The sequence below is a fragment of the Umbelopsis ramanniana genome (assembly GCF_025399195.1).
Source record: "Umbelopsis ramanniana AG unplaced genomic scaffold K450scaffold_8, whole genome shotgun sequence".
Taxonomy (NCBI): domain Eukaryota; kingdom Fungi; phylum Mucoromycota; class Umbelopsidomycetes; order Umbelopsidales; family Umbelopsidaceae; genus Umbelopsis; species Umbelopsis ramanniana.
The window spans coordinates 390,416-412,057 of NW_026252094.1; the positions used below are offsets into that span (position 1 = coordinate 390,416).

The 21,642-nt window shown below is 43.4% G+C and overlaps 9 protein-coding genes across 9 annotated transcripts; 5 read left to right on the forward strand and 4 right to left on the reverse strand.

The window, feature by feature from the left end:
• Positions 1-146: 146 nt before the first annotated feature.
• Positions 147-875, reverse strand: K450DRAFT_226733 (uncharacterized protein). The gene is made up of 2 exons (XM_051586610.1): positions 758-875; positions 147-673 (listed from the first exon to the last, which is right to left on the reverse strand). The coding sequence occupies exon 2, from the start codon at positions 616-618 to the stop codon at positions 163-165; it is 456 nt and encodes a 151-aa protein (XP_051447753.1). The 5' UTR covers positions 619-673; positions 758-875; the 3' UTR covers positions 147-162.
• Positions 876-3,761, reverse strand: K450DRAFT_226735 (uncharacterized protein). Its single transcript, XM_051586611.1, has 8 exons — positions 3,501-3,761; positions 3,189-3,416; positions 3,065-3,111; positions 2,893-3,001; positions 2,485-2,832; positions 2,278-2,413; positions 2,120-2,214; positions 876-2,032 (listed from the first exon to the last, which is right to left on the reverse strand). The coding sequence occupies exons 1-8, from the start codon at positions 3,624-3,626 to the stop codon at positions 1,049-1,051; spliced, it is 2,073 nt and encodes a 690-aa protein (XP_051447754.1). The 5' UTR covers positions 3,627-3,761; the 3' UTR covers positions 876-1,048.
• An 898-nt stretch (positions 3,762-4,659) lies between these two features.
• On the forward strand, positions 4,660-7,898 carry K450DRAFT_269103 (uncharacterized protein; the record flags this gene model as incomplete). Its single annotated transcript, XM_051592910.1, has 2 exons — positions 4,660-7,015; positions 7,099-7,898. The coding sequence occupies 2 exons, from the start codon at positions 4,660-4,662 to the stop codon at positions 7,896-7,898; spliced, it is 3,156 nt and encodes a 1,051-aa protein (XP_051447755.1).
• Positions 7,899-8,182: 284 nt separating this feature from the next.
• K450DRAFT_226742 (uncharacterized protein) lies at positions 8,183-9,485 on the reverse strand. The gene is made up of 4 exons (XM_051586612.1): positions 9,227-9,485; positions 8,657-9,089; positions 8,455-8,579; positions 8,183-8,387 (listed from the first exon to the last, which is right to left on the reverse strand). Exons 1-4 carry the CDS (start codon positions 9,420-9,422, stop codon positions 8,350-8,352), a joined length of 792 nt encoding a protein of 263 aa, XP_051447756.1. The 5' UTR covers positions 9,423-9,485; the 3' UTR covers positions 8,183-8,349.
• A 522-nt stretch (positions 9,486-10,007) lies between these two features.
• K450DRAFT_226750 (uncharacterized protein) lies at positions 10,008-12,458 on the reverse strand. Its single transcript, XM_051586613.1, has 3 exons — positions 12,288-12,458; positions 10,995-12,213; positions 10,008-10,940 (listed from the first exon to the last, which is right to left on the reverse strand). Exons 1-3 carry the CDS (start codon positions 12,360-12,362, stop codon positions 10,021-10,023), a joined length of 2,214 nt encoding a protein of 737 aa, XP_051447757.1. The 5' UTR covers positions 12,363-12,458; the 3' UTR covers positions 10,008-10,020.
• A 1,359-nt stretch (positions 12,459-13,817) lies between these two features.
• Positions 13,818-14,191, forward strand: K450DRAFT_226757 (uncharacterized protein). Its single transcript, XM_051586614.1, has one exon. It carries the CDS (start codon positions 14,027-14,029, stop codon positions 14,180-14,182), a length of 156 nt encoding a protein of 51 aa, XP_051447758.1. The 5' UTR covers positions 13,818-14,026; the 3' UTR covers positions 14,183-14,191.
• Positions 13,898-16,092, forward strand: K450DRAFT_226763 (uncharacterized protein). Its single transcript, XM_051586615.1, has 6 exons — positions 13,898-14,191; positions 14,251-14,312; positions 14,382-14,505; positions 14,587-14,797; positions 14,872-15,375; positions 15,448-16,092. Exons 1-6 carry the CDS (start codon positions 14,185-14,187, stop codon positions 15,836-15,838), a joined length of 1,299 nt encoding a protein of 432 aa, XP_051447759.1. The 5' UTR covers positions 13,898-14,184; the 3' UTR covers positions 15,839-16,092.
• K450DRAFT_226772 (uncharacterized protein) lies at positions 15,788-19,011 on the forward strand. The gene is made up of 9 exons (XM_051586616.1): positions 15,788-16,035; positions 16,112-16,165; positions 16,235-16,286; positions 16,362-16,477; positions 16,566-16,693; positions 16,768-17,091; positions 17,160-18,450; positions 18,513-18,672; positions 18,754-19,011. The coding sequence occupies exons 1-9, from the start codon at positions 15,973-15,975 to the stop codon at positions 18,924-18,926; spliced, it is 2,361 nt and encodes a 786-aa protein (XP_051447760.1). The 5' UTR covers positions 15,788-15,972; the 3' UTR covers positions 18,927-19,011.
• Positions 19,012-20,079: 1,068 nt separating this feature from the next.
• Positions 20,080-21,548, forward strand: K450DRAFT_226782 (uncharacterized protein). Its single transcript, XM_051586617.1, has 2 exons — positions 20,080-21,309; positions 21,376-21,548. The coding sequence occupies exon 1, from the start codon at positions 20,138-20,140 to the stop codon at positions 21,149-21,151; it is 1,014 nt and encodes a 337-aa protein (XP_051447761.1). The 5' UTR covers positions 20,080-20,137; the 3' UTR covers positions 21,152-21,309; positions 21,376-21,548.
• Positions 21,549-21,642: the final 94 nt, after the last annotated feature.

Here is a 21,642-nt window from a genome sequence, read left to right on the forward strand (position 1 = left end):
TGCTGCATCCAATCTCATCGAGTGTCAAACAGATGAAAAGATAAATATGAGAAACCACCGCAGTTTGAAGAGCAAATGTCATTACATCAATCCATCGTTCTATTCTTACTACAAAATAGCTGTGTGCTGAAGCATTGACATTTTTTATCAAACTCGGTCAAGTCATCCCCGCCGCGTTACCAACAGCAGACTAGTTAGAGGTACCCAAATATCTGCAGCATGATATCTTGTTGTTTTTAGGAAACTTCCAATCATCCTTAGCTCGCCGGTCTTTTCGTCTTCCTCAAAAATGGCGTCGTTATAAGCAAGTACGAAAGTGCCATCTTCCATAGATTGCTTGTCGGCCATCAAGTATACTTCAGTTGCTATATGTTGCAGGTCTTGAGCCGTCATGTTTTTGTATTCGTGTCCTTCAATCACAAGCATGTCGTCGGTCCCTTTGCAAGGTTTAAGCGAGCGGCCTTCATGCCCACATCCATTGACCCGTATATTAGGATTCTTTGTTAACGCCAACAACCGTCTCCATTTCGAATCGTCTGAATAGTCCGTTCTATAGCAAAGAGCGCCATCGTATTCCTGAAAGTCTTCCTTCTTGTGTAGAGTTGCGCTGTCACCCATTGTGTGGGATTGTAGATAGAGAGGTTATTGAAGGAGTGTGATATCTGTGACCGAACTTATATAATTTTGCGTTACAATCATAACGTTGGACAATGGAAAGGGCAACCATAGCAACGGTTGCCAGGAAAGTTACAATTACCTTGAGATCACGCACGCCACCAACCAAGAACAAAAACTTCGACATGCCAATCAAAGCATGGTAAGCGGAAATTTTTGGGGAGGGTGCATGGGAAATAATACTCATTTTGTTTATTATGATCGAGCATACAGGAACATGAAAAAGAATGGGAAGGAAGAAAAGGGATCCATAAAACTCTTGGCAATATATATTTTAACACAAACAAGGAAAACGAAGAAGAGGACACCGTTCTGGTGGGAATAATAAAAAGGGGATAAAGAAAATTACGAAAGGACATAGTGCGTCAACCAGCTAATATCTGCTTGAACTTGAAGTGACTTTGCTAATGGTGAATACAGTAGCAATGACTACACCAAGGAAGGTGACGGCGGCAGGGAGAAGCAGGTCATCAGGTATAGGAATGCCGTATTCTTCAGCGATACCTCGCTTAGCACCACGTTTGCCAGACCGCTTGCGTTCTGTCGATTCCGCATCACTTTGCTCGGATTCTTCGTCGCTGGTCAATGTCTCCCTTCTGCTACCTTTAGTTTTCTTGGATTTCTTTTGTTTCTTTTCCGTCTCAACAACAGCTTCTTCCAAAGCGGGTGTAGCTTGTTCCATTACAGTGGGATTGACAGAAATTTCGTTTGGCTTCTCTTCAACTTCAGTAGGCGTGATAGTGGAAGCAGGAGGAGCAACTGGGTTGCTGATGGTATCTAGGACAAGGAGCCTTACACGATCATGACCTTGTCTGCGAGCTAGTGAAACGGCATCCATCAAATCTTGATTAGAGGTCATTAAGACATAGTCATTTTCGTCGTCCAAGTAGGAAATCTGAAGCCAGTCTTCCTCTTCCTCAGATGGTGGGGCAGAGCCAACGACTTCAACATAAGACTGAGACAATGAGAGATGCTCTGTCATCAATTTACTACGGATGGTACTTTTCAAAGTGTCGAAATCGGTATAATCGGATTTTAAGCGATGTGTTTTACCCATGGCTGAAGTAAACTTGAAAGCGAAGGTACCATCATCTCTGGATCGCATTTGTTGACTGCTAACTGTGGATCTGTTTTCATCGTTGGCTACTGAAGCACTGTCTTGTGGTGTGATTTCAGGGAAGTTGAGATGGGAAAGAACACGCTCTTGGTGAGGAGAATTGGGAGCTTGGAACATGTTGGAATTGGCGGCTTGAGAGAGGGAATCTGACACGGCCGATTCTGTTTCAGCATGTTCACCCATAGCAAAACTACTCCAAAACTTTGAGCCATCCGTATCGGAGCCTTCAATACTGTTGATCTATCAACAGAAAGCATTGCAGACAACATATTTAGTACGCCATACAGATACTTATCATGCACTGTTATCCAATCCACAACATCTCACCTGCTCCAATGTGGCATAAGTCAGCTTGAGCACGTCTACCAATCCAACAATATTCTTGTCTTCGTCCAATACAGGCAAGTTCAGGTAATGACCATCTGATGAAGGAGTTAGAGATAAATAATCAATGTAGGTTTATATCCACATCTCCGAAAACGTACCATGCATCTTCTTCAAAGCATCCAATATACTGGTATTAGGATGAGCAGTATCAGGGTGAGGTGTCATGACGCGTACAACCGAGCAGTTGTCAGGAGCCAACCCAGCGGCGATGACGCGCAAGACAATGTCTTTGGACTGACATGGAAATGGAAATTTAGGTTCGAGTCTGAATGCTGATAAAGCAGGCAAAAAGAGACTGTACTCACGGTAAAAATACCAGCCAATTCGCCATGGTCCATAACCAACACAGCTGTAGTATGATGTTCCTTCATAAGTTTAGCAACATCTCGAACTTGAGTTTTAACGCTGACTTCCACTGGGTATGCACCATCAAGTACAGTGTTAAGATCAGGGCAAGACATCTTTTCCCGCAAGGCTTCCATATATTGAACCAGTTGAATGGGGCCGTTGGACCATTCCTTTTCGACACCTTCCAAAGCATCATACAATTTCCTCGATGAACCAAAAGCACGCTCCATTTTGTCAAGAGCTTCATAGAGACATTTTGTAATATCCAGAAGACCGAATATATCGCCTTCGTCATTGCAAACCGGCTGGCATTGAAATCAGTACGCGAGAAGCAAAAATGTATCTTGTCTTCAAGGCACACTTACCAAGTGTCTGAAACCACGTGAGACCATCAAGTTCAAAGCATCTTGAGCAGAGGTATCAGCTGTTACGCACATGGGTCCTTTGGTCATAATTTGCGCAACAGAGGTAGTTCTACAAAAACAGACGATGAGTCCTATTGGAGTAAAATATGAGTTGATATGGTGAAGTTCTCACCTAGCATCCAATGAATTGGCAACAATGCGGTAAGCTAAATCTTTCGCCTATAAGGGGGTGAGAAAACGGTTAGTGGAGGGAATATTTTTCGAAAGTGCTTATGCAGATGGGTACTATAACATACGGTGAAAATACCACTCAAGTGATCTTCCTCGTCGACAACGAGAACACAATCACTTCTCTTGGCAGCCATAAGCTGAGCAGCTTCTATGATCAGAATATTCTCCTTCACAGTCAAAGCTTGAGCTGGTCTTAGGGCAGACACGGTACCAGCAACTTTCTTGGTCTGGCGAACTCTGGAGCTGCCTCCCCGTTTCTTGGACAGTTCCTGTTCGATTTTTTTTCGAATAGCCTAGCAAATAACAGAAAAATGATTTAGCAGATTGGCTAAGAGTACAGTATTTACGACGTGCAAAGCTTGTTGAGCTGAGCGTACCTCGTCCTTCCTGGTTTGGCGCTGACGGCTGACATTACTACCGGAGGCGACGGACATATTATCGTCGAGAAGAGATTGCGTCTCTCTGAAACGCTTGCTACTGGTTGAAGACACAACTGACGACATGACTAATGTTGAGAAATTGACCAAAGCGTCAACAGGGGACAAACAACCACGCTGGAGCTGTTGCGGTTGCACAGGGTCAGGAAAAAAAAAATCATTTTCCTGTTGCTTGAGTAAAGTCAGCCAATCATATTCGGGAAATACTTCAGTCAAGGTATTGGAAGCAGTTCGCTACAGAGAGGTCTTAAAGAACAATAAGATTCTGTCAGAAAGTACGTGTTCCAACGTTGTTTCATTAGAAATGCAATTAAGTATTCTGTCGGAACGATTGTTACCGTGTTGGTGTTTTCAACCTTCTGTAAGCTGGCTTTACAATTTCTCCGGCAGCAGCTCCACCACACAGAGGCGCAATAACATGGTCGTTGCTTTATTATGACCATGGTGCTACGGAATGATCTATCAGAATTGTACAAATTCCCATCATTTTTTTTATTGACAATGTCATCTTTTTTTGATTGTCAACAATCCCCCAGTGCTTGGATTGAAAATACGTCTCTATCATACTAACAGTGGTACAGTAAGATCAACCATCGTGAGGATATGCACAAATGTCGATAGATATGGCGTATGAATGGCATTGTATGATAATTTTTATATCCATCCTTTCCAGCATGTTCTATACCCTATGATATTTGAACACTTGGCTATTGAAACCACGAAAAATGAATTGACTCAACAACTGGCTAATAGCCCCAATTCGTGAAGGCGATTTCCAATAATATTATGTGTCATAAAAGCTGAGCATGCATGGCATTTTTTGAGACTACTGAAGAGGTTTGTAGCATTATGACTGTATATGCTTCGTATCAGCGTTCTCAAAGGTGTTACTGCTCAGGGCCAACTTCTTTAACTTTCCATTATGTTCCAATCCGTGGTCTTGGCTGACACAAATTGGAATTTCATTGCCCGGTCGACGCCGGGCGCGGGGATTGAAAATTTCCCGGAACTTGTCATGACTCAAAAGAAAATAAGAAAAAAATAATAATAAATTTTCTATAAGCTTGACACTTCTGCAACCCCTTTGAATCCGTCCGTAATGTACGCTTCCAAAGGAACTGCAAACATAATAAATACGGTGGCCCGTCAGGGTCTACTGTCAAAGCAATTGACAGCTGCTTCAAGACCAACCACTTTGCTCCCATCGCCTAATAGATCCGCTGGTAAACTTTATGCCACTGGGAGAGCAAGTTTGTCGGCAAACCGCCAACAACAACAACAACAACAAGACAGCACCACAACACAGCAAGGAACCAATCTGAACCCAATTCAAGCTTGGACAGGCAATAACTCTGCTGCCATTTTTCAAAAGTACGCTGGTGTCAGGTACAACCACAGCGCAGCTGCTAACTCTGCTCAGCAAGATGGAGCTGAATCGTCTGGATCCAGTCACCCAGACGCTACTAAGCAAGGCAATGCTCGCATTCTGCAAGCTAAGCGCAGCCGCGATCTTCGTAAGGTGGAATCAGAGTTCTCGCGTATGAAGGAATCAGGCGTTCAACTGAGTGCTCAGACTTATACACTTGTGCTCGATTCATACGCTACCCTCCGTAAGCCTGGTCACCCACCTCAACGTCTTCTCGCTGTATATCAAGAAATGATTGAAGGAGGATTCAAGCCTAGCGCCTACACCTATATGATTCTAATACACGCTCTTTGCAAACGTGATATTGAAGTTCAAAAGACATTATTGATGCTCAATAAGCAGACTGACCGCAGTGGACAGACTCCCAGTAATTTGGAATCCCTTCAGTCTGAAAACAACATCCAGAAAGCTTTGGCTATTTTTGAGGCTTCGGTCACTGACAATCTCTACCAAGATTTTGATACCGAAGTGTTCAACAGCTTGCTGCGATCTCTTTCTCAGTATGGCAACACTCAGGATGGTATTTATGTGTTTGAGCATTTAGAGAAGGCACGTTCTGCTGAACCTAATGGAAGAACTTTTGCTGCTCTCATCACTTTGTACGGTAAGGCTGGAGATATTCAAGGTGCTTTGGAATGCTTCAACGAATACAAGACGGTCAGAGGATCAATGGAGAAGCACAATCCCGCCTTTGTGTACAGTGCTTTGGTTGATGCCTACATCAAGTGCGGCGACCCTGCTTCAGCTAGAAAAATTATCGAAGAGGACAGTGTTAACGACAAAGTGGAGACTTCGGTCAAAACCTGGAACACATTGATGCGTGAATACTGTGATCAAAAGAACTTGGATAGCGCTTATGATGTTCTTGCCAAACTTCAGAATGACCCTGCCCTCCCCAACCCAGTTGCATCTACCTACGGACCTCTTTTGACTGCTTTATCTGAACTCAAAATGACTGACAAGGCTCATGAAATCTATAAACAAATGTCGGAAACTGACATTTCCAAGTCGTACAACAATCTCGCAAGCTACGCTCATCTCTTGCTCGAAAACAAGGACTTGGATCGTCTTCAGGATGTGATGTTCGACATGTCGAAGAAAGGGCTTGACCCCGAGGAGAGTCTCACCCAAAACTTCATCATGCAATTAGGGAGCAAGGATATCAATCGCGCTATCGAGGCTTTGAGACAACTGTATGGCGATGTTTCGTCTCGATCCTTTGTCAAGGTTACAGATGGCATTAATCAAACTGCCATGTATCTTGCTGCAAAGCCAAGCAATTCTCTCTCCAACATTCTGGACATCTTGAAGATTGTACATCCCTTTGGCGTTCGCGCTTCCGTCCCTGTCAGTGAAATGATTTGCAGCGTGTTCACTCAAACCCGCCAGGACCCTGCTGCTTGGTCCAAGCTGAAGGAGTCATTTGGTGTTACTGAGCACTTTTTGACCATTGAAGCTCTGTTCAACTCTCATAACTTATCTCGTGAGGACTTCAGAGAACTCGCTTTGGATATGGCCAAGGCTATGGTGGAAGTCAACATTCAACCTAACAGTGGTTTGTATGCTCGTGTAGGAGCTCGTCTTGCTAAGAACCAAGATGAGGAAGGTGAAAAGCAATGGCAAGCATTTTTCGAGCCTTATCTCAAGGATGAAACCCCTCAAGTCGATGCATTCAAGACCGATGACCACATGATGCATCGTACCACCAAGGGCGATCTTCTTACTGGTGTAGCCATGAAAGCTGCTGTTCAAGGCAAGAAGGATGAATGCTTGGATATTTTGAAGAAGCAAATTGTCGATCAGAACATGGTCCCAACCATTGAAGCTATTCGCGAAATGATCCACATCTTTGGTAGAGACCACGGCGTTGCATCAGCACGCAACCTGTATGAAGTTGTCGGTGGCTCTTTTGATAAGTTACCTGACACCATTATCCGCAAGAAGGCACATGCTACTGCTCTTGCAAGTCTACTCAACGTGCATCTTCAAGCTAAGGACTTTGATGCCGGTCAATCCTATTATAAGCAGCGTAAGTACCATGAAAGATGGGTTGGAGTAGGTTTTGCTTGGTATACCAAAAGAACCGCTCATACTAACTTCTTTTGCATTTAGTCCGTCAAATCGACCATTATCCCGATGGCAATGGCTATGCTCTGTTGATTAATGCTATACCGGACGGAGACAATGCTGCTCAAGAGACAATGCGCCTTTACAATGAACTCTTGTTCAGCAACGTCAAGCCCACTGTGTTCTTGTACAATGTCCTCATCTCCAAGCTTGGCAAGGCTCGCAGTCTTAAGCAAGTGATTCAAGCTCGCACTGACATGAAGAAAATGATGCTCACCCCGACAGCTGTCACATACAATGCTCTGATTTCTGCTTTTACTCGTTGTGGTGCCGAAAAAACCGCTGTCGATGTCTTCAATGAAATGGAAAGACATCCCAAGTTCAAGCCATCCCCTGCAACTTACAACAACATGATTCAGTTCTACATTCGTCACGAATCTAACCGAGAGAAGGCACTGGAATTCTTTGAGCGCAGCCGTACTTCCAACTCCAAGCCTACTGCTTACACTTACCGCTTGTTAATGGAGGCTTATGCCAACGTTGTGCCCTACGATATGCCTACTGCCCACAAGATGCTGACTGACATGAAGAAGGAGAATCTCCAACCTGAGCCAAGACATTATGCTACTCTCATTCACTCCTATGGTATCTTGCAGCGTGATGTTCAATCCGCTGAAAGAGTCTTTGAACAGCTTCAAAAGGACCATATCCAGCCGGATGAATCCGTATACCGCGCTTTGCACGATACCTATGTCGCTAACAACGAAATGGACAAGGCTGAAAAGACCAAGCACCACTTGAATGGTGACAAGCATGGCCAGCAGTCTTCTGCAAAGCAATTCTAGGCCCATACCACCATCCATAAGGAGTAGAAGCTCATTCAACGCATAAACAAGAGCACAGAAACAATCCCAAAAATATAGTTGCATTCATCTTTCTTTTCTACCATCACCTCTTTTGCATTCATATTCATATGAGTAATTGTATCATAGACAACATCTAATTTCGCAAAGTAAATAAAAAAAATGAAACAAAGAGAATTATTTCGTCTATGTGAATCAACAATGGGCTATTGCGTTCAAAGTCACTTTCGGCTGCCACCTGATTCACCTCAAGCACTTCACAATAATCAAACGGTTTAAAAAAGAAAGGCTTGTATGTTTTATGAGGGGAATTCTATGATCATAAAAAGACCTTTTTTTATTATATCGAACATTGTTGGGGGTTGGTCTTTTGAAAAAGAAGAGTGAAAAGAAGTCTTTAGAGGAGGCTATGATATGGAGAATAAATGTTATCTTAACCAACGATAAGCTTGTCTTCGGTGAAGCTGTACTCTGTGGGATAAAGTATGTTAGTTGCTAGGTAAGAATGGGATGTTCTGTTTAGGTAAAGATTACGTACCGGGAACTTCCAAGTTAAGAGGAGCAGGTCCTTGACGGATACGACCAGAGATATCGTAGTGAGAACCGTGGCATGGGCAATACCAACCACCGAAGTCACCAGCCTCACCAATTGGGACACAACCCCTACGAAATGGACATATTAATATTTTACAATCACTGGTTGGAAGAGAAAAAAAAAATTCGCCGGAAGCCTAACTTACAAGTGAGTGCAGACACCAAGCATGACGAGCCACTCGGGCTTCTTCACGCGCTCAGCATCAGTCTGGGGATCACGGAGCTCGCTGACGTTGACTGCCTCTGCTTCTTGGATTTCATCGCCGGTACGGTGACGGATGAAGACGGGCTTTCCTCTCCACTTGATGGTGACGTTCTTTCCTTCGGGGATGGAGGCGAGTTCAACTTCGACCTTAGCAAGAGCCAAAACATCGGCAGAGGCAGACATGTTGGCAAGGAAGTCGGTGACGGTAGCCTTGGCGCCAGCAGCACTGAGGAAACCAGTGGTACCAACCATGAAGTAGGTGAAGGCACGACCAGAATCGTAGTTGTTACCATCCTTCTTATACTTGGAGAAATCGGGAATGGTGGTTGTGTTGGTGTGCTGAAGGCGAGTTTGGTAGTTGGTGTTGGGGGCAGCTATAGGATTTTAAAAGAAAAACGGCGATGGACGAGTACATAATCATGATAATAAAAAAGTAAACAACAAGATAATGGAATTAGAATGGTTGCTCTACATGCATGCTGTATATGCTGATTCTCGTCGAAACTCTTACCATTAACCAAGCTTCTGTTCAAAGGACCAGCAGAAGAGCGGCTCTTGGTGGAAGCAAGGGTAGGAGCTTGAGTCTCCTCATCACGGCTGGAAGAAGAGATGGAGAAAGCCTTCTTCAATGCACCAGCAGAAGCAGGGACATTGACGTAGGAGCGATTCACCAATTGGGAGGCGAAAGTACGTGAAATAGCTGCCATGTCTGTTTAGAGGTCTATGGGATGGGCCCTGAGAGCTGTCTAAAGAGTGGGGGAGTTAAAGAGAGAGTTGTTTTGACGTCTTGGAGCCCTTGTATGTAAGCCACCCCGGTCACATGACCCCGATCCCGTCGAAATTCACCTCACGAACTAGATAACAAACACGTTAGGGCCAATTGCTGATTGAAGCAGCAGCTTTCTAGTCAGATACTTGGACAACAGGATGCGTTTAGTGTATTCTATCCTATGCTTCGACTTCAATTCGATATTCCTTGTTCTCTAGGCTCTGTTTGGACCAACCTTGTATTGAGACACCCTTGCACTTCAGCCTGACCAAAAATTTCATGCTGCGGGCATTCTGATTGGCGCGCGAGCAATCCAACCTTCATGCTTGAAAAAAAAAAATATCCTGGCAAACAGCCAGCTGTAGCATAATTGAAACAAATAATAACCAGACCTAATATCACACCAACAGCACCTGCATTGTTAGGACCTCTCAACCTTTATCGAATTGAATTAGTTTCATTATTTGGGAAAGAAATTGCATACAAGTTTTGGTATTTTTTTATACTGTAGAAACATCAAATGAGTCAATGTGGGTTTATATCAGACTACTAGGAGGGGCTCGTGATACCGGTCGCTCAGTATTTGAAGATATATCAAGGCTCTCAACCTCCTCTTCCAAGTCGTCATCAAATACTTCATCTTCCAGATCACCGGTTTCCAACTTAAGGCTCGTGGTATAGCTGGGGCGCTCTTTGCCTCCGGCTATTCGCAGGTATCCCTTGGTACGCACGAACTTTGGTACGGAGTCGGTTGCCATCAACCTACAGATATGATCATCAACTTTTTGCAACATCTTCATCATGGTTCGTAGGTTATGGGATACTCCATGTGATGATATGACAATGCTGGATTTTGTTGTTGGGGTATAGGCAGGTATGATAGTGACAATGTTGGACACAAACTTAGACATCTCCTTTCGCAGATTGTGTTCAATATTGAGCTCGTTCGGCGACCCGGCAGCTAGATAAGTAGTGTATATAGCGTAGGCATCCTCCAGTAAATCAGATTGATTCCGCGACGTGAGAGCTGGCGATTGGATACGATACTTTCTTCGCAGGTTACTATGATCGATCCAGAAATCCAGATTTTCTTCACAAAAGTTTGCTCTTAAGAACGATTTGTACAATGATCGTAAACTAGGATCATCAAGAATCAGTCGTAATTTCGTTGCGTTGGATTCTTTACTATCATTCTGGGAGCTGGCATAGGAGAAGTTTGAAAAATTGCTATTTCGGCTGTCTATGGTACTTGGTGGCCGAGGTCTTGAGTATGGTGGTGGAGGAACATGTGGCGCAAGTCTTGCTGATGGGTCTGTGTCCTTGGTTATATATGCGACAATGCTAGCATCTTGTTCGGTAGGTGTTTTGATGACTGACTCTGAGCCACCAGATGCTGACGAGGACGATTTGGATGCGGATCGATGAACCAAGGGTGGCTGCTGACTATGTCTTGTACCTCTGAGAGTGTTAAATTCTGATCGAGGGTCACTTCGTTCTCGTTGAGTTTTACCTTCAGAACTCGTTCGCTGTTTCTCTTCAATTGGATCTGCAGCTAGCATTTCTTGCAACGAAGCCTCTTCGCCCACACTGTCATTGCCGCTTTGACCGCGCATGCCGGTGAGAAGACGCATAGCCTGGTCTTTTGCCTTCTGAACTAAGCCAATCTGCTCAGCCTCTGGGCCACTCATAATGCTATGTCCGTCATTGCTAGAAAGATCGCTATTTTGAAGTTCTTGTTCCCATGATACGACACCGCGGCCGTTATCGGTCAAACAGTAAACGGCACTTTTGCTACTCTTGAATGGCTTGAATTCATCTCTTATCCGTGTTACAGCCTTCTCTGTGGCAGGCTCAATCCACCCATATCGTAGGAATTGAGCGGCAATGACTTCGGATTCGTCTTTGGTAACGACTGTGGTGTGATCTAATAGCCACTCACAACAAATCGAGCCATTGAAATTCCGTCGATTCAGCCCGCGGAAGGCGTTGGTATACTTTTCAAGGTTTGCTTGATGCTTTTGCAAAGTTGCTCGATGTCGACTGACATGAGTTGTGAGTAACTTGTTTCCATTCAAAATGCGGTTACCGCCATCGCCGATGTCTTCGGTGGCAGGCTGTAGGATAGAAAAGGGTACGTTGGCATCGGAATTATTCTGAGCGTACTCATTCTGTGACTCAATTGCATTCAGTTCATGGTTGCTGGACTCTTCAAATGTCAGTGAGCCCATCATGATTTTGAAAAGGATCAGAACGTTTTTACGGGTCAGTGCCAGTTGGTCATCGTCGGGGTGACGTTCAAGCATAATGACTTTGATGGGCACAACTCGTGATAGCGGCGCGCGGAGATGTGCCACATCTACGATAGTCCGGCTACAAAAATCTTCAAGTATACACAATCCTTTCGGAGTAACTTGCCATATACCCTTGTCTCTAAAAGCTGTTCGATTATTGATATCGGTTGCACATTCAATCAAATGAGCTTCTAAGAAATGCTGGCATAGTGTTTTGGCCATGTCTCGGGTCATACTGAACGTCGTGGTGGTGGTTGTGATGATGGCTCTCTTCAAGTCGGTCGGGTCGGGTGTTTTCGTTGTATGCGTGAATTTGAGGTTTCCCAAATTTTGTACAGCTTCTTCCGTTGTAAATGTACTAGGGTACGTTCTGAACAGACTTCTATGGGTGTCCAAGCGGTTTTGTATGATGAGTGTAGCGAATAAATCATGGATATCCTACATTCATGGGTAAATTATAAATAATACTTCCAATGAAGAGAAATTGATGTTGCAGGATGTCAAGTATTTACCTTTACAAATGGCCGCCCTTCAACGGTGACTTTCATCATTAAAGTATAAGCTTGGTGTGAAACGTTGGACGACATGTTTCTCAGAAGATTTTAGGGTATGCGGAGCAGAATATCCGATTCGTTGACGTTGCTTCTTCAAAATTTCTGCTTTTTTGGCTTAATGGATTGTTTCCTTGAAATTGCTTTCTCTATCGTCAAGACATCTCATATCAGTTCAAGCTCTCTGCTCGACACATTAAATAGCCCCAAGATGGTACCTTGGATATGTCAGTCTAGGCAATATTTTTGACTCAGATGCGTTGCCTGACTATTTCTGCTTACGTGACTGATTTTCAAATGGGTTGCGTGAATGATCGATATCTAAACGACGACGTATAGCTGTTGTTTTTTCTCTGTACTTTAAGAAAAAGAGTGCTTGCGCCAAAGAAAGATCGAAATAAAGTGGAAGTCTTCGGGAAGCAGTAAGGAGAACCAGGACAAGAAGCAAAAATGCTTTATTTGAGTGGGAGTTGCACATTTACACCCAGCAATTTGACCTGGTATTTCGATATTTTTTTTTGTGGAATATAACAAATATAGAACTTTTTCTTCCATGTAAGAAAAAAAATGATTAAAAAGAAGTCGAAGGAAACCAAAGGTGCTTTTGTTCATGTTTATGCATTCTTTGATGTACGCTTTATCAGTTAGCTCGCTACTTTTATGATTTTCATCCTTCTTACATGGACGATCAGGAAACTAAACACTTCTTGGAGAATAAGAAGAAGTCCATAACTGGTATTAAAAAAAAAAAAACGTGTCGTGACCGCCTCGCAATACAACCTCGTGCTTGGTGGTGGCCATATCGACAATGACAAACAGAGAAAGTGGCGCGACTTTGTTGTATCCCAAGCGCTGCCAGTCAGCCCACTTGCCTACGATCACTGCCAGTTCTAGCCATGGCTGGCAAATAAACAGGATCAGGTTCTAACTGAAGTGGAGCGAAGAAGCCATCAGTTACCCAACGACTCTCAATATATCTTTTGTGGCGGCTGTTGACGACTAAACCTACTGCAAATGTCATTAAACCAGCATCATCTTGCCAGCTTTAGAATCCCTTATATATTATGCTGGCTTTCAAAGCATGTCTCGTCATGCCACTTCTTAAATTGATCTCGCTTTAAGGTGGTTATTACACTTTGAAGAACATAGTGTGCTACAATGGCGCAAGCTTCTTGAATATCCAAGTTGTTTAAGTCCCACAAGACAAATGGCAAAATTTGTAGATATGGTCTAGGCTCGCGTATACGCTTTGTTGGTAGGGAAAGAAAGGAAAGAGCAGACATGGTGTAAGAACGCGGTCGGTTTTTCGAGCAATGAGAGGGATGAGGGATTATCGCAAGCTATGGACTGACTGGTTCAACCTGACCTAGCTAGGCCGCTCCTTTAATGCTTCTCCCAGATCTCACCCTTTTGTCTCATTTGGCATAACCTCCTAGTTTTCCTTCTCCAGCAAATATATAGTATGTACAGGAAACGATTATCCGCTTTCTCACAAAATCCCAATAAATTAGATGTAGAGTGGAGATGATTGTTTTTCGCTTTGTATTAGGATAATAGCCTGCTTCCAGTTAGACTAGGGATACTTGACACATTCTGTACTCTTTTTATATTTTCGTTTCGTTTCTCCCTGCTTAGCTTCGCATAGTCCCTTAGTTCTGATTCAGTCTCCTTCTAACCATGTTCCCCTTTTCGATTACCCAATGCTCCCAATTCATGTCCCTGTGACGCTCCTATTGCTGCTTGGGAACGTGAAGGCTCACGCTCAACCTTTTCTTTCCTTTGGCTTTTGTAACTTTTGCCATCCACTAGTATCTTTGTTCTTCCTGTTTCATCCAATTCCGTTCTTTCTTACATAACAATGGCCGGTAATGATCAGCTCTTCACCTTTTACTCTATTAAATTTATTGAATACTAACTGTACAAGATTCTACGCTTTCCGTTGATCAACCAACCGTAGAGGTACAGAGTCCACCTTCTGCTCAATCTGTAAGTAAAGCATTGAAAATGGCCCAAACTTTATTTCAATGCAGACAGCTGTTATAATTGACGATTGAGCTTGCACAGATCAGTAGTATCGTTCGCAAGAAATTGCAAGGCTATGTCGGCTTCGCAAACTTGCCTAATCAAGTCCATCGCAAATCCGTAAAGAAAGGTTTCCAATTCACCTGTATGGTTGTCGGTAAGATTTATGAGATAGCTTATACAACAGATGATTAGGTGTTTATACATTAACACTGCATTGTGCTTGCGTAATTAATAGGTGAATCCGGCCTTGGAAAATCAACTCTAATCAACACCTTGTTCAATACCCAACTATATCCTGGTAAATATAATGATGAGGCGCCTGTAGAGTCGCCCAAGACAGTCGAAATCAAGTCCATCACAGCAGATCTAGATGAGAACGGTGTAAAGCTCAGGTTGAATGTGGTCGATACACCCGGCTTTGGTGACTTTGTCAACAATGAAGCTAGGTAAATGTTATGTTCATACCAGCAGACAACTATTTGTCATCCAGCTTAAACTGACCAAAACTTTATCATTTTAGCTGGAAACCTATCTTGGACAATATTGAAGCTAGATGCGATATGTACCTTGAACAGGAAAACCGTGTCAACCGTCTCAAAATTGTGGACAACCGTATTCATGCTTGCATTTATTTCATTGCTCCCACTGGTCACGCCCTGAAACAAGTTGACATTGAGTTCATGCGTCGACTCCACACTCGCGTCAATTTGATCCCTGTCATTGCAAAGTCCGATACTATGACCGAAGAGGAAGTGTTCGCGTTCAAAGAGCGTATATTGAGTGATATCAACTTTCACAACATACAGATATACCAAGCCCCACAATATGAGTACGACGATGCAGAAACCATTGCTGAGAACAGAGAGATTGTATCCAAAATTCCGTTTGCCATTGTCGGATCAGACAAGGAGGTTGAAACTGAAGGGGGTCGTAAAGTCCGCGGTCGTGCCTATCCCTGGGGAGTTGTGGAAGTTGACAATGAAGACCAGTGCGATTTCGTCAAATTGAGACAAATGCTCATTCGGTCAGTTGTTGTTTGAAGAAGTTTGTACGTGATGATCCAAACAATTTATTTTTTATTTTGTTTTCTTAACAGAACTCATATGGAAGAACTCAAGGAACACACAAACAATGTCCTGTACGAAAACTACCGTACCGAGAAATTGACTGCTATGGGTATACAACAAGATCCCACCGTATTCAAGGAAGTCAACCCAATGCAAAAGATGGAAGAAGAGCGCCTCCAGCATGAACACAAGCTTCAAAAGATGGAAGGTGAAATGAGAATGGTATTCCAAGCCAAGGTGCAAGAAAAAGAAACTAAGCTCAAGCAGAGCGAGGAAGAACTTTACGCACGACACAGAGAAATGAAAGAAGCGCTTGAAAAACAGAGATTGGATCTTGAAGAAAGGAAAAAGAGAATGGAATCTGGTAGACCAATGACTCCTGAGAAGGCGAAGAAGAAGGGATTTTCATTCAACAAGTAGTGATTGATTTGACGGCTTTCATCTTACCTGCCAGTCACAAAAAGTCCATCCTAATGCTCTCTTTAATTTACTTCCCAAATTTTATTTTACCCTCCACTTTCTTTTCTTACTCTTATATGTAGTTGGTTTGAAATATGACAAACACTCTGGATTCTCACCCATTCCAGAATGTCTTTAAACGTTACAAGCCTTTAGAGGTCAGCCTCCGCCCGTAATTCTGCAATGTCGTTATAAAAAGTCTGTGTGATTAAAAAAATGGTTCATCTTCGACAGGTGGTGCCACTGCATAGTCGACAACAGGTCGACATCCCTTTCGCCATGCCATGGGTAAGCAGCGTTTATAATTCACCTCAGTTTCCCCCCCCCCCCAGTGAAATCTGTTAACCGATTCATTAGCGTATGAATCTATTGGAAACCAGCCAGACTCTCCCGTCCACATACTTCCTAGGTCTGTTCGTGCGTTTATCCTAGCCGAAAAAGAAACTTTCACCGAACTGAACCTATAATGTTGCCATATGTGTAGTTGAAAACGACCAGATTCTCGTCTATGATGATAATCCTGCCCTTGACATTCTCATATCCCAGACTCATACCTTGAAAAACCCTAATCAGCTCTTGTCGAATGGCCGTGTTGACTCGGTGAGCCGCTTTCTTGAACCCTCACATTCGCTTTGACCAAGTTTGGGCCAGTAAATTGATCTCTAACTATCGTCGCACCCTGTGTTAGCCATATAAAATCAACGCTATCAAAGTTGGCTTTATTGGAGATGAGGAAGTCTTAGTTTCTGTGGCGGAAAACGGCAATGTCTGTGTTTGGCGTACGAGTGATTTGGAAGCGCCTCCGATCTTACTCAGGTATCTTTTCAGCGTATTTCACATCACGATATCTACCAATGGTCTCATTACTTGCATCAACTACTGTTTATCAGAAACGACGATTCCACTTGGGGCATCGCTATTCATGCAAAACAAAAGCTGATCGCAGTTTGTGCAAACAATCACGAAGTCACCATCTTCAACATGTCTGTACACCCATCAATGAAACAAGACGATACCAAATCCATCCTTGGATCTGAAGCGGAGTGCCGGCTTATTGGTCACGGTCATAATATCCCCAACATTGATTTCAGCGACTGTGGTCGATTTGTTGTTAGCTGTTCGATCGATCGTTCATGTCGAGTGTGGGATCTCAAGAAAAAAAAAGTCGTCTGTCAAAGAAATTTTGCTGATTTAGGACGATATAGCGACAATTGGTAAGGTAGCATGCTGAGTTATGAGCGGTCCACAAATCTTGCGTAGCTCATACGGTTTATGCGTACAGGGGGTGGTCGGTCAAATTCTTATCCAGAAGCAGCGTCAAGCCACTGTTTTGTGACCACGAGCAACTACGACAAGCCATGAAAGGAAGACCTAGTTATGGTAAACCAACGCTTGGTTTGAGTTACTTTGGCATTCAGCATACGGCCGGCGCTCCTTTGTTTCTAGTCGATTCGGATTCGCTTGATTTTGATATCGGTGGATTTGATTTGGATGGCGCCGATGATGGATACGACGATTATGAAGATATGGACGATGATGGGCTGGACTGGGAGAATGAAAACCTTGCTATTCAAGGTGAGGATTATTTGGATGGTGTCACACCGCAAGATGAAAGCGAGGCATCCGATCAAAGTGACTCGAGTCGTGGATCTAGAAGCGACTCTAACGGCGACTCCAGCATAGTTGAAAATGAAATTGCGAATGGCGATAACGATGAAGACCATGACAATGACGAAATACTGGTGGAGTCCAGCCCAGCGAGCTTACACAGGTCCATAAGATCGTCTCAATCATCAGGCCAGTCCTCTCCTCAAGATCATAGCCGATATGGTGTTCAATTGGCTCAAGAGTATCTATGGAGACAAGAACAAGAAGGGAATGACCGATTGCCTCGTGTCATGTCCGCCAGAGCAGCTGCAGCTCTTCGAGAGCGCCAATCCCCTGTTCGTCGTGATAGTCGTCCTCAAGAAAGCCCTGAGAGTACATCCGAAATCGAGTCCCAAAGAGCGAGAGAGATAGCCCGAAATGCAAGCACCAATACATTTTTTGCTAGAACTTCGTTAGATAACGATGAAAACACCATGCAGTTATTGTTGCCGGAACCAACGCATACACCATCAGAAAGCCCATTTAGTAGACGCCTAACCACCTCGGCACAAATGCTCGAAGTAGCTCAAGGCGGATGGAGCGATGATGAAGATGACAATATCATGGGCGAAGAAACCGATAATACCACAAATGAGGACGAAAAGGAGGAACCTGTCACTGACGTATACCAAGATGCCATCCCTCGCCCGTTCACTTCACACAATGTACAGTTAGACCGAAGTGAACGCATAGTTGAGTTGGAATGCATCTGTAATCCCCTGAAACGCCCTGGAGTTGAATGCATGTGTCCTGCTGGCAACGACTTTCCCGATCAATTAGTGGTGCTAACCACGGGCAAAAATATCTACCTCATGGACCCCAAACAACGTATGCTCAAATTAGCAGTTGACAAGAATATATTGTCGGATATTGATTTACGAACTGATCGAATGCTGTGCATGATGGATCGGTTGAATCTAGTGGAGGTAAGCGTTTTGTCAAGTGACTTTGGATAGAACATGGCGTCTAATACTTGTATTGCTACCAGTGGATACCAGAATTGGAACTACTTATTGTTGCAAGCCAAAAAGGCATGGTAGCGCTTGTCAGAGTGCTTCGAGTTGATTTGGGAGATGACGAAGAAGAATATGTATTTAATCGGGAAGCATATTTACCGCATTCACATCAACGTTCAAGCCCTCTCTATGGTACATTTATATTTATTTTTGATGAGATCGTCCTTTACACAGTACCTGACTTTTCTATTTTTGTGGGATATCCGCATGTAGGACTTACTGTAAAGAAACATGAAACTTATAATGCCAAGCATGGTGCATGTGCTCCTCGCCATGAAGTTTTCTGGCACTTGTACTTGATGTACTATGACGGGGGCGTTTTATCGTACAAAATTGCTCGTAATCAGCATACACAACCGCGCAGGCTTGCTGCCATTTGGGTGTGATATGTACCAATCTAGTAAAGTTAAATTAATAGTACATCCTCATCATCATCATCATATGGACGGCCCTATATTACAAATTTGGAGCAGATCAGACTTGTGAATTAGTTTTTTCTTATGCGTATACACAATGGGTAACAGCATGTAGATATATCGATTGGTTGGGCTAAGAGAAGCAGCGCGACGTTAATATACTCCACGAATAACTGCTTGGCAACCGGGCTAGCCTTGTCGGTTTTTCCAGAGATCATCGTTGCAGCATCTAAGACAGACAGAAAACTTCTACTTAGCGGCAATGCTACTGACGAACGCTTGGCCAAGTTGACATTTTGAATTGAGAGACTGAAGAGGATTGTAAGGATGAACAGGTGCCTCAACCAATATTGCGCTTCACCTCTACTTATTGGCTCATACACGTCTCACTAATGATTACTTCATGCTCGATGTGTGCAGACTTGCAAATAAGCCTCTCTGACATATACTTTGTTATCCTTGGTACACTAAAAACCATTTTCTTTTATTTCATTTACTGACATGTTCCTCCTAGGCAGTGCAGATCCCGTAAACAATCAGCATCGGTATAGCAAGGGTCGAATACTCCTCCGCTTCCTGCATGAAGTGTATTTGAATGAAGTGGCATGTTTTAAGATGGTCGGTTACACCCAGCTATTTACTCGTCCGAAACTTACCGTCACCGTTCTGAGCTTGTACAACAACAAGCATCAAGCCAGCGAGAATAAGTGCACAAGAATGGGTGAAAAAGATCATTTTTAAATTGGTTTTGAACAAAGTGAGTAAAAAAGGATGAGCGAGTTCGTTTCAAAAGTATCTCGTACTAGGAGTTAAGGGTCAAAAAGAACGTCTCGGAAATTTGCCGTCAGCTTGCCAAAAAATGTTTCACTCGCCTTGACTGCCATGGTGCTTTCCACTGTTCGGCTGCAACGTACCACTTCAAAACTGATGGGATAGAGGCCATTATGTTGCTGTTCTCATCAGAAAAAGGGTACAGTATTATGTTAAAAATTCCATTTACAAACATACGAGCTATCGCATAAGAGTGAATAGCGAAGACGACGGTATACTAGCTCAGTATGACGGGCTGGTAGGCATTTCAGAGCATTTGAATGACAAAAATTTTGCTTCGTTGAAAGTACGGATTTGATTGGATCAACTTTTGCTGGCTACAAAGAAGAATAGAATTGGTGCCTTGTCGAATGTTGCAACTCAACTATCCACCTACACACATGTCTTCGGAAAGCGATCTATTGAAAAAGATCCGCCACAACCGCGCATTGCTGTTACCCAGATTGGAGCTTTGGAAAACCGAGATACAAGCGCAAACTAAAGCAGCCAATGCCAACCCTTCATATACGTTAGGCAAGCTTCTCGGGTACATTGGTGAAGTCCTAAGATTACCGTCCTCGTACTCGGTCGAAGAAACGAAATCACCTAATGGATACTACTGCAAAATTACCTTACCTGAGAACTGCACGTTCATCAATGAATACCCCTCTGAGACAGCTATCAACGCTATGATCTCTTCTACCTCGCTGGCCGTGGGTGCTATCCTTGAAGCTTGCTTCAAACTCGACAAAAAGCCGGATTCAAAATCTGTCAAGAGAAAACACCAGGATAATATAATGGGAGTTATGGAGGAGAACACGTTAATGACGGACATTATCACACCAACACCAAATCCACCAGCCACGCTAGCAAATGCCACGCCTCTCCCTGCTTCCAACGGTAGACCGGCACCTACGGAAGCGACCCTACCATCATCAAAGAAAAGAAAATTCGAAGAGGTTACGGTCGACTCTGAATCTGCCATTACGGAAGGCGGTACTTTCATGGAAAAATTAATTGGTGAAGGACCGGATGGCCAACCGCTCATTGATCGAACACACATGCAATTGAACTTGAGCGAGTTCTCCTACAGGAGCCTCTTTGCGGCTATTACAATGGCTATGAAATGGGGTGTCGTTTACAAACATAAAAAAACAGAAGACCAGCAATGCGAATTGAACATGGTGGTAGACCCGAGGGATGGCCACTTGCCTTGGATGGTCTCTGCAGTTCGACCGTCTGAAAAATTGGCTCGTGAAGCTGCTATCAAAAGATTCTTCCAGTTGCTGACTGATGAAGGTATCTTTAGAGTCAGCTCATTGCTACCTCGTATTGAAGATATGAAGGACTATGTAACTGCTCCACCAATCTCTAACGGTCCTTAAAGTTGCGTAAACTTTTGGCACTCGAGCAAATAAGCGCACTATCGAAAACAATTTGATGAAGTGAGCACTTGATTTTCCATATATGTAAAAACGAAAAGGATTGGAAAGGAGACTGTCATTGCACATTTTGTCTACTCGATAAGCATACATCAGTATGTGTAAGTATGCGAAAAAAGTTTCATTTTGTAGTTTACATCATCTTCATACTCTTGCATAATCACTAGTAAATATCAAATCATTCCGTGTACGTTTCATAATGTTCGCTTTTAGCATTACATCACGAGATTTCTTACTCATTATTCTATCGTCGCCAGTGTATTGTACCGGGAAAAATGTACCATTCCATATTCCTTAATGAGATGCAAGGTTTATCCTTTACATAAACAATTCTAAACTATTCGATTCGTTCCTAATCATAAGGATTTTACAAGGTGATTAAGAACATTAGCAGACGCTCAACTATGGTATAACTTGCTTGGGATGTATTTATT

Bases quoted from the DNA above. Each gene is read 5' to 3' on its own strand.
- K450DRAFT_226733 (XM_051586610.1), bottom strand. From the start codon at position 618: ATGGGTGACAGCGCAACTCTACACAAGAAGGAAGACTTTCAGGAATAC.
- K450DRAFT_226735 (XM_051586611.1), bottom strand. From the start codon at position 3,626: ATGTCGTCAGTTGTGTCTTCAACCAGTAGCAAGCGTTTCAGAGAGACG. The intron at 2,833-2,892 runs GTAAGTGTGCCT...TTTCAATGCCAG, and splicing joins CACGTGGTTTCAGACACTTG to CCGGTTTGCAATGACGAAGG. The intron at 2,215-2,277 runs GTACGTTTTCGG...CTCCTTCATCAG, and splicing joins TGCTTTGAAGAAGATGCATG to ATGGTCATTACCTGAACTTG.
- K450DRAFT_226742 (XM_051586612.1), bottom strand. From the start codon at position 9,422: ATGGCAGCTATTTCACGTACTTTCGCCTCCCAATTGGTGAATCGCTCC. The intron at 9,090-9,226 runs GTAAGAGTTTCG...AAAATCCTATAG, and splicing joins GAACAGAAGCTTGGTTAATG to CTGCCCCCAACACCAACTAC. The intron at 8,388-8,454 runs GTACGTAATCTT...TTTATCCCACAG, and splicing joins TCTTAACTTGGAAGTTCCCG to AGTACAGCTTCACCGAAGAC.
- K450DRAFT_226750 (XM_051586613.1), bottom strand. From the start codon at position 12,362: ATGTCGTCCAACGTTTCACACCAAGCTTATACTTTAATGATGAAAGTC. The intron at 12,214-12,287 runs GTAAATACTTGA...CCATGAATGTAG, and splicing joins AAGGGCGGCCATTTGTAAAG to GATATCCATGATTTATTCGC. The intron at 10,941-10,994 runs GTAAAACTCAAC...ACACTCTCAGAG, and splicing joins ACAGCGAACGAGTTCTGAAG to GTACAAGACATAGTCAGCAG.
- K450DRAFT_226757 (XM_051586614.1), top strand. From the start codon at position 14,027: ATGCTCCCAATTCATGTCCCTGTGACGCTCCTATTGCTGCTTGGGAAC.
- K450DRAFT_226763 (XM_051586615.1), top strand. The intron at 14,313-14,381 runs GTAAGTAAAGCA...TTGACGATTGAG, and splicing joins GTCCACCTTCTGCTCAATCT to CTTGCACAGATCAGTAGTAT. The intron at 14,798-14,871 runs GTAAATGTTATG...TTATCATTTTAG, and splicing joins TTTGTCAACAATGAAGCTAG to CTGGAAACCTATCTTGGACA.
- K450DRAFT_226772 (XM_051586616.1), top strand. From the start codon at position 15,973: ATGACAAACACTCTGGATTCTCACCCATTCCAGAATGTCTTTAAACGT. The intron at 16,478-16,565 runs GTGAGCCGCTTT...ACCCTGTGTTAG, and splicing joins CGAATGGCCGTGTTGACTCG to CCATATAAAATCAACGCTAT. The intron at 16,694-16,767 runs GTATCTTTTCAG...ACTGTTTATCAG, and splicing joins GCGCCTCCGATCTTACTCAG to AAACGACGATTCCACTTGGG.
- K450DRAFT_226782 (XM_051586617.1), top strand. From the start codon at position 20,138: ATGTTGCAACTCAACTATCCACCTACACACATGTCTTCGGAAAGCGAT.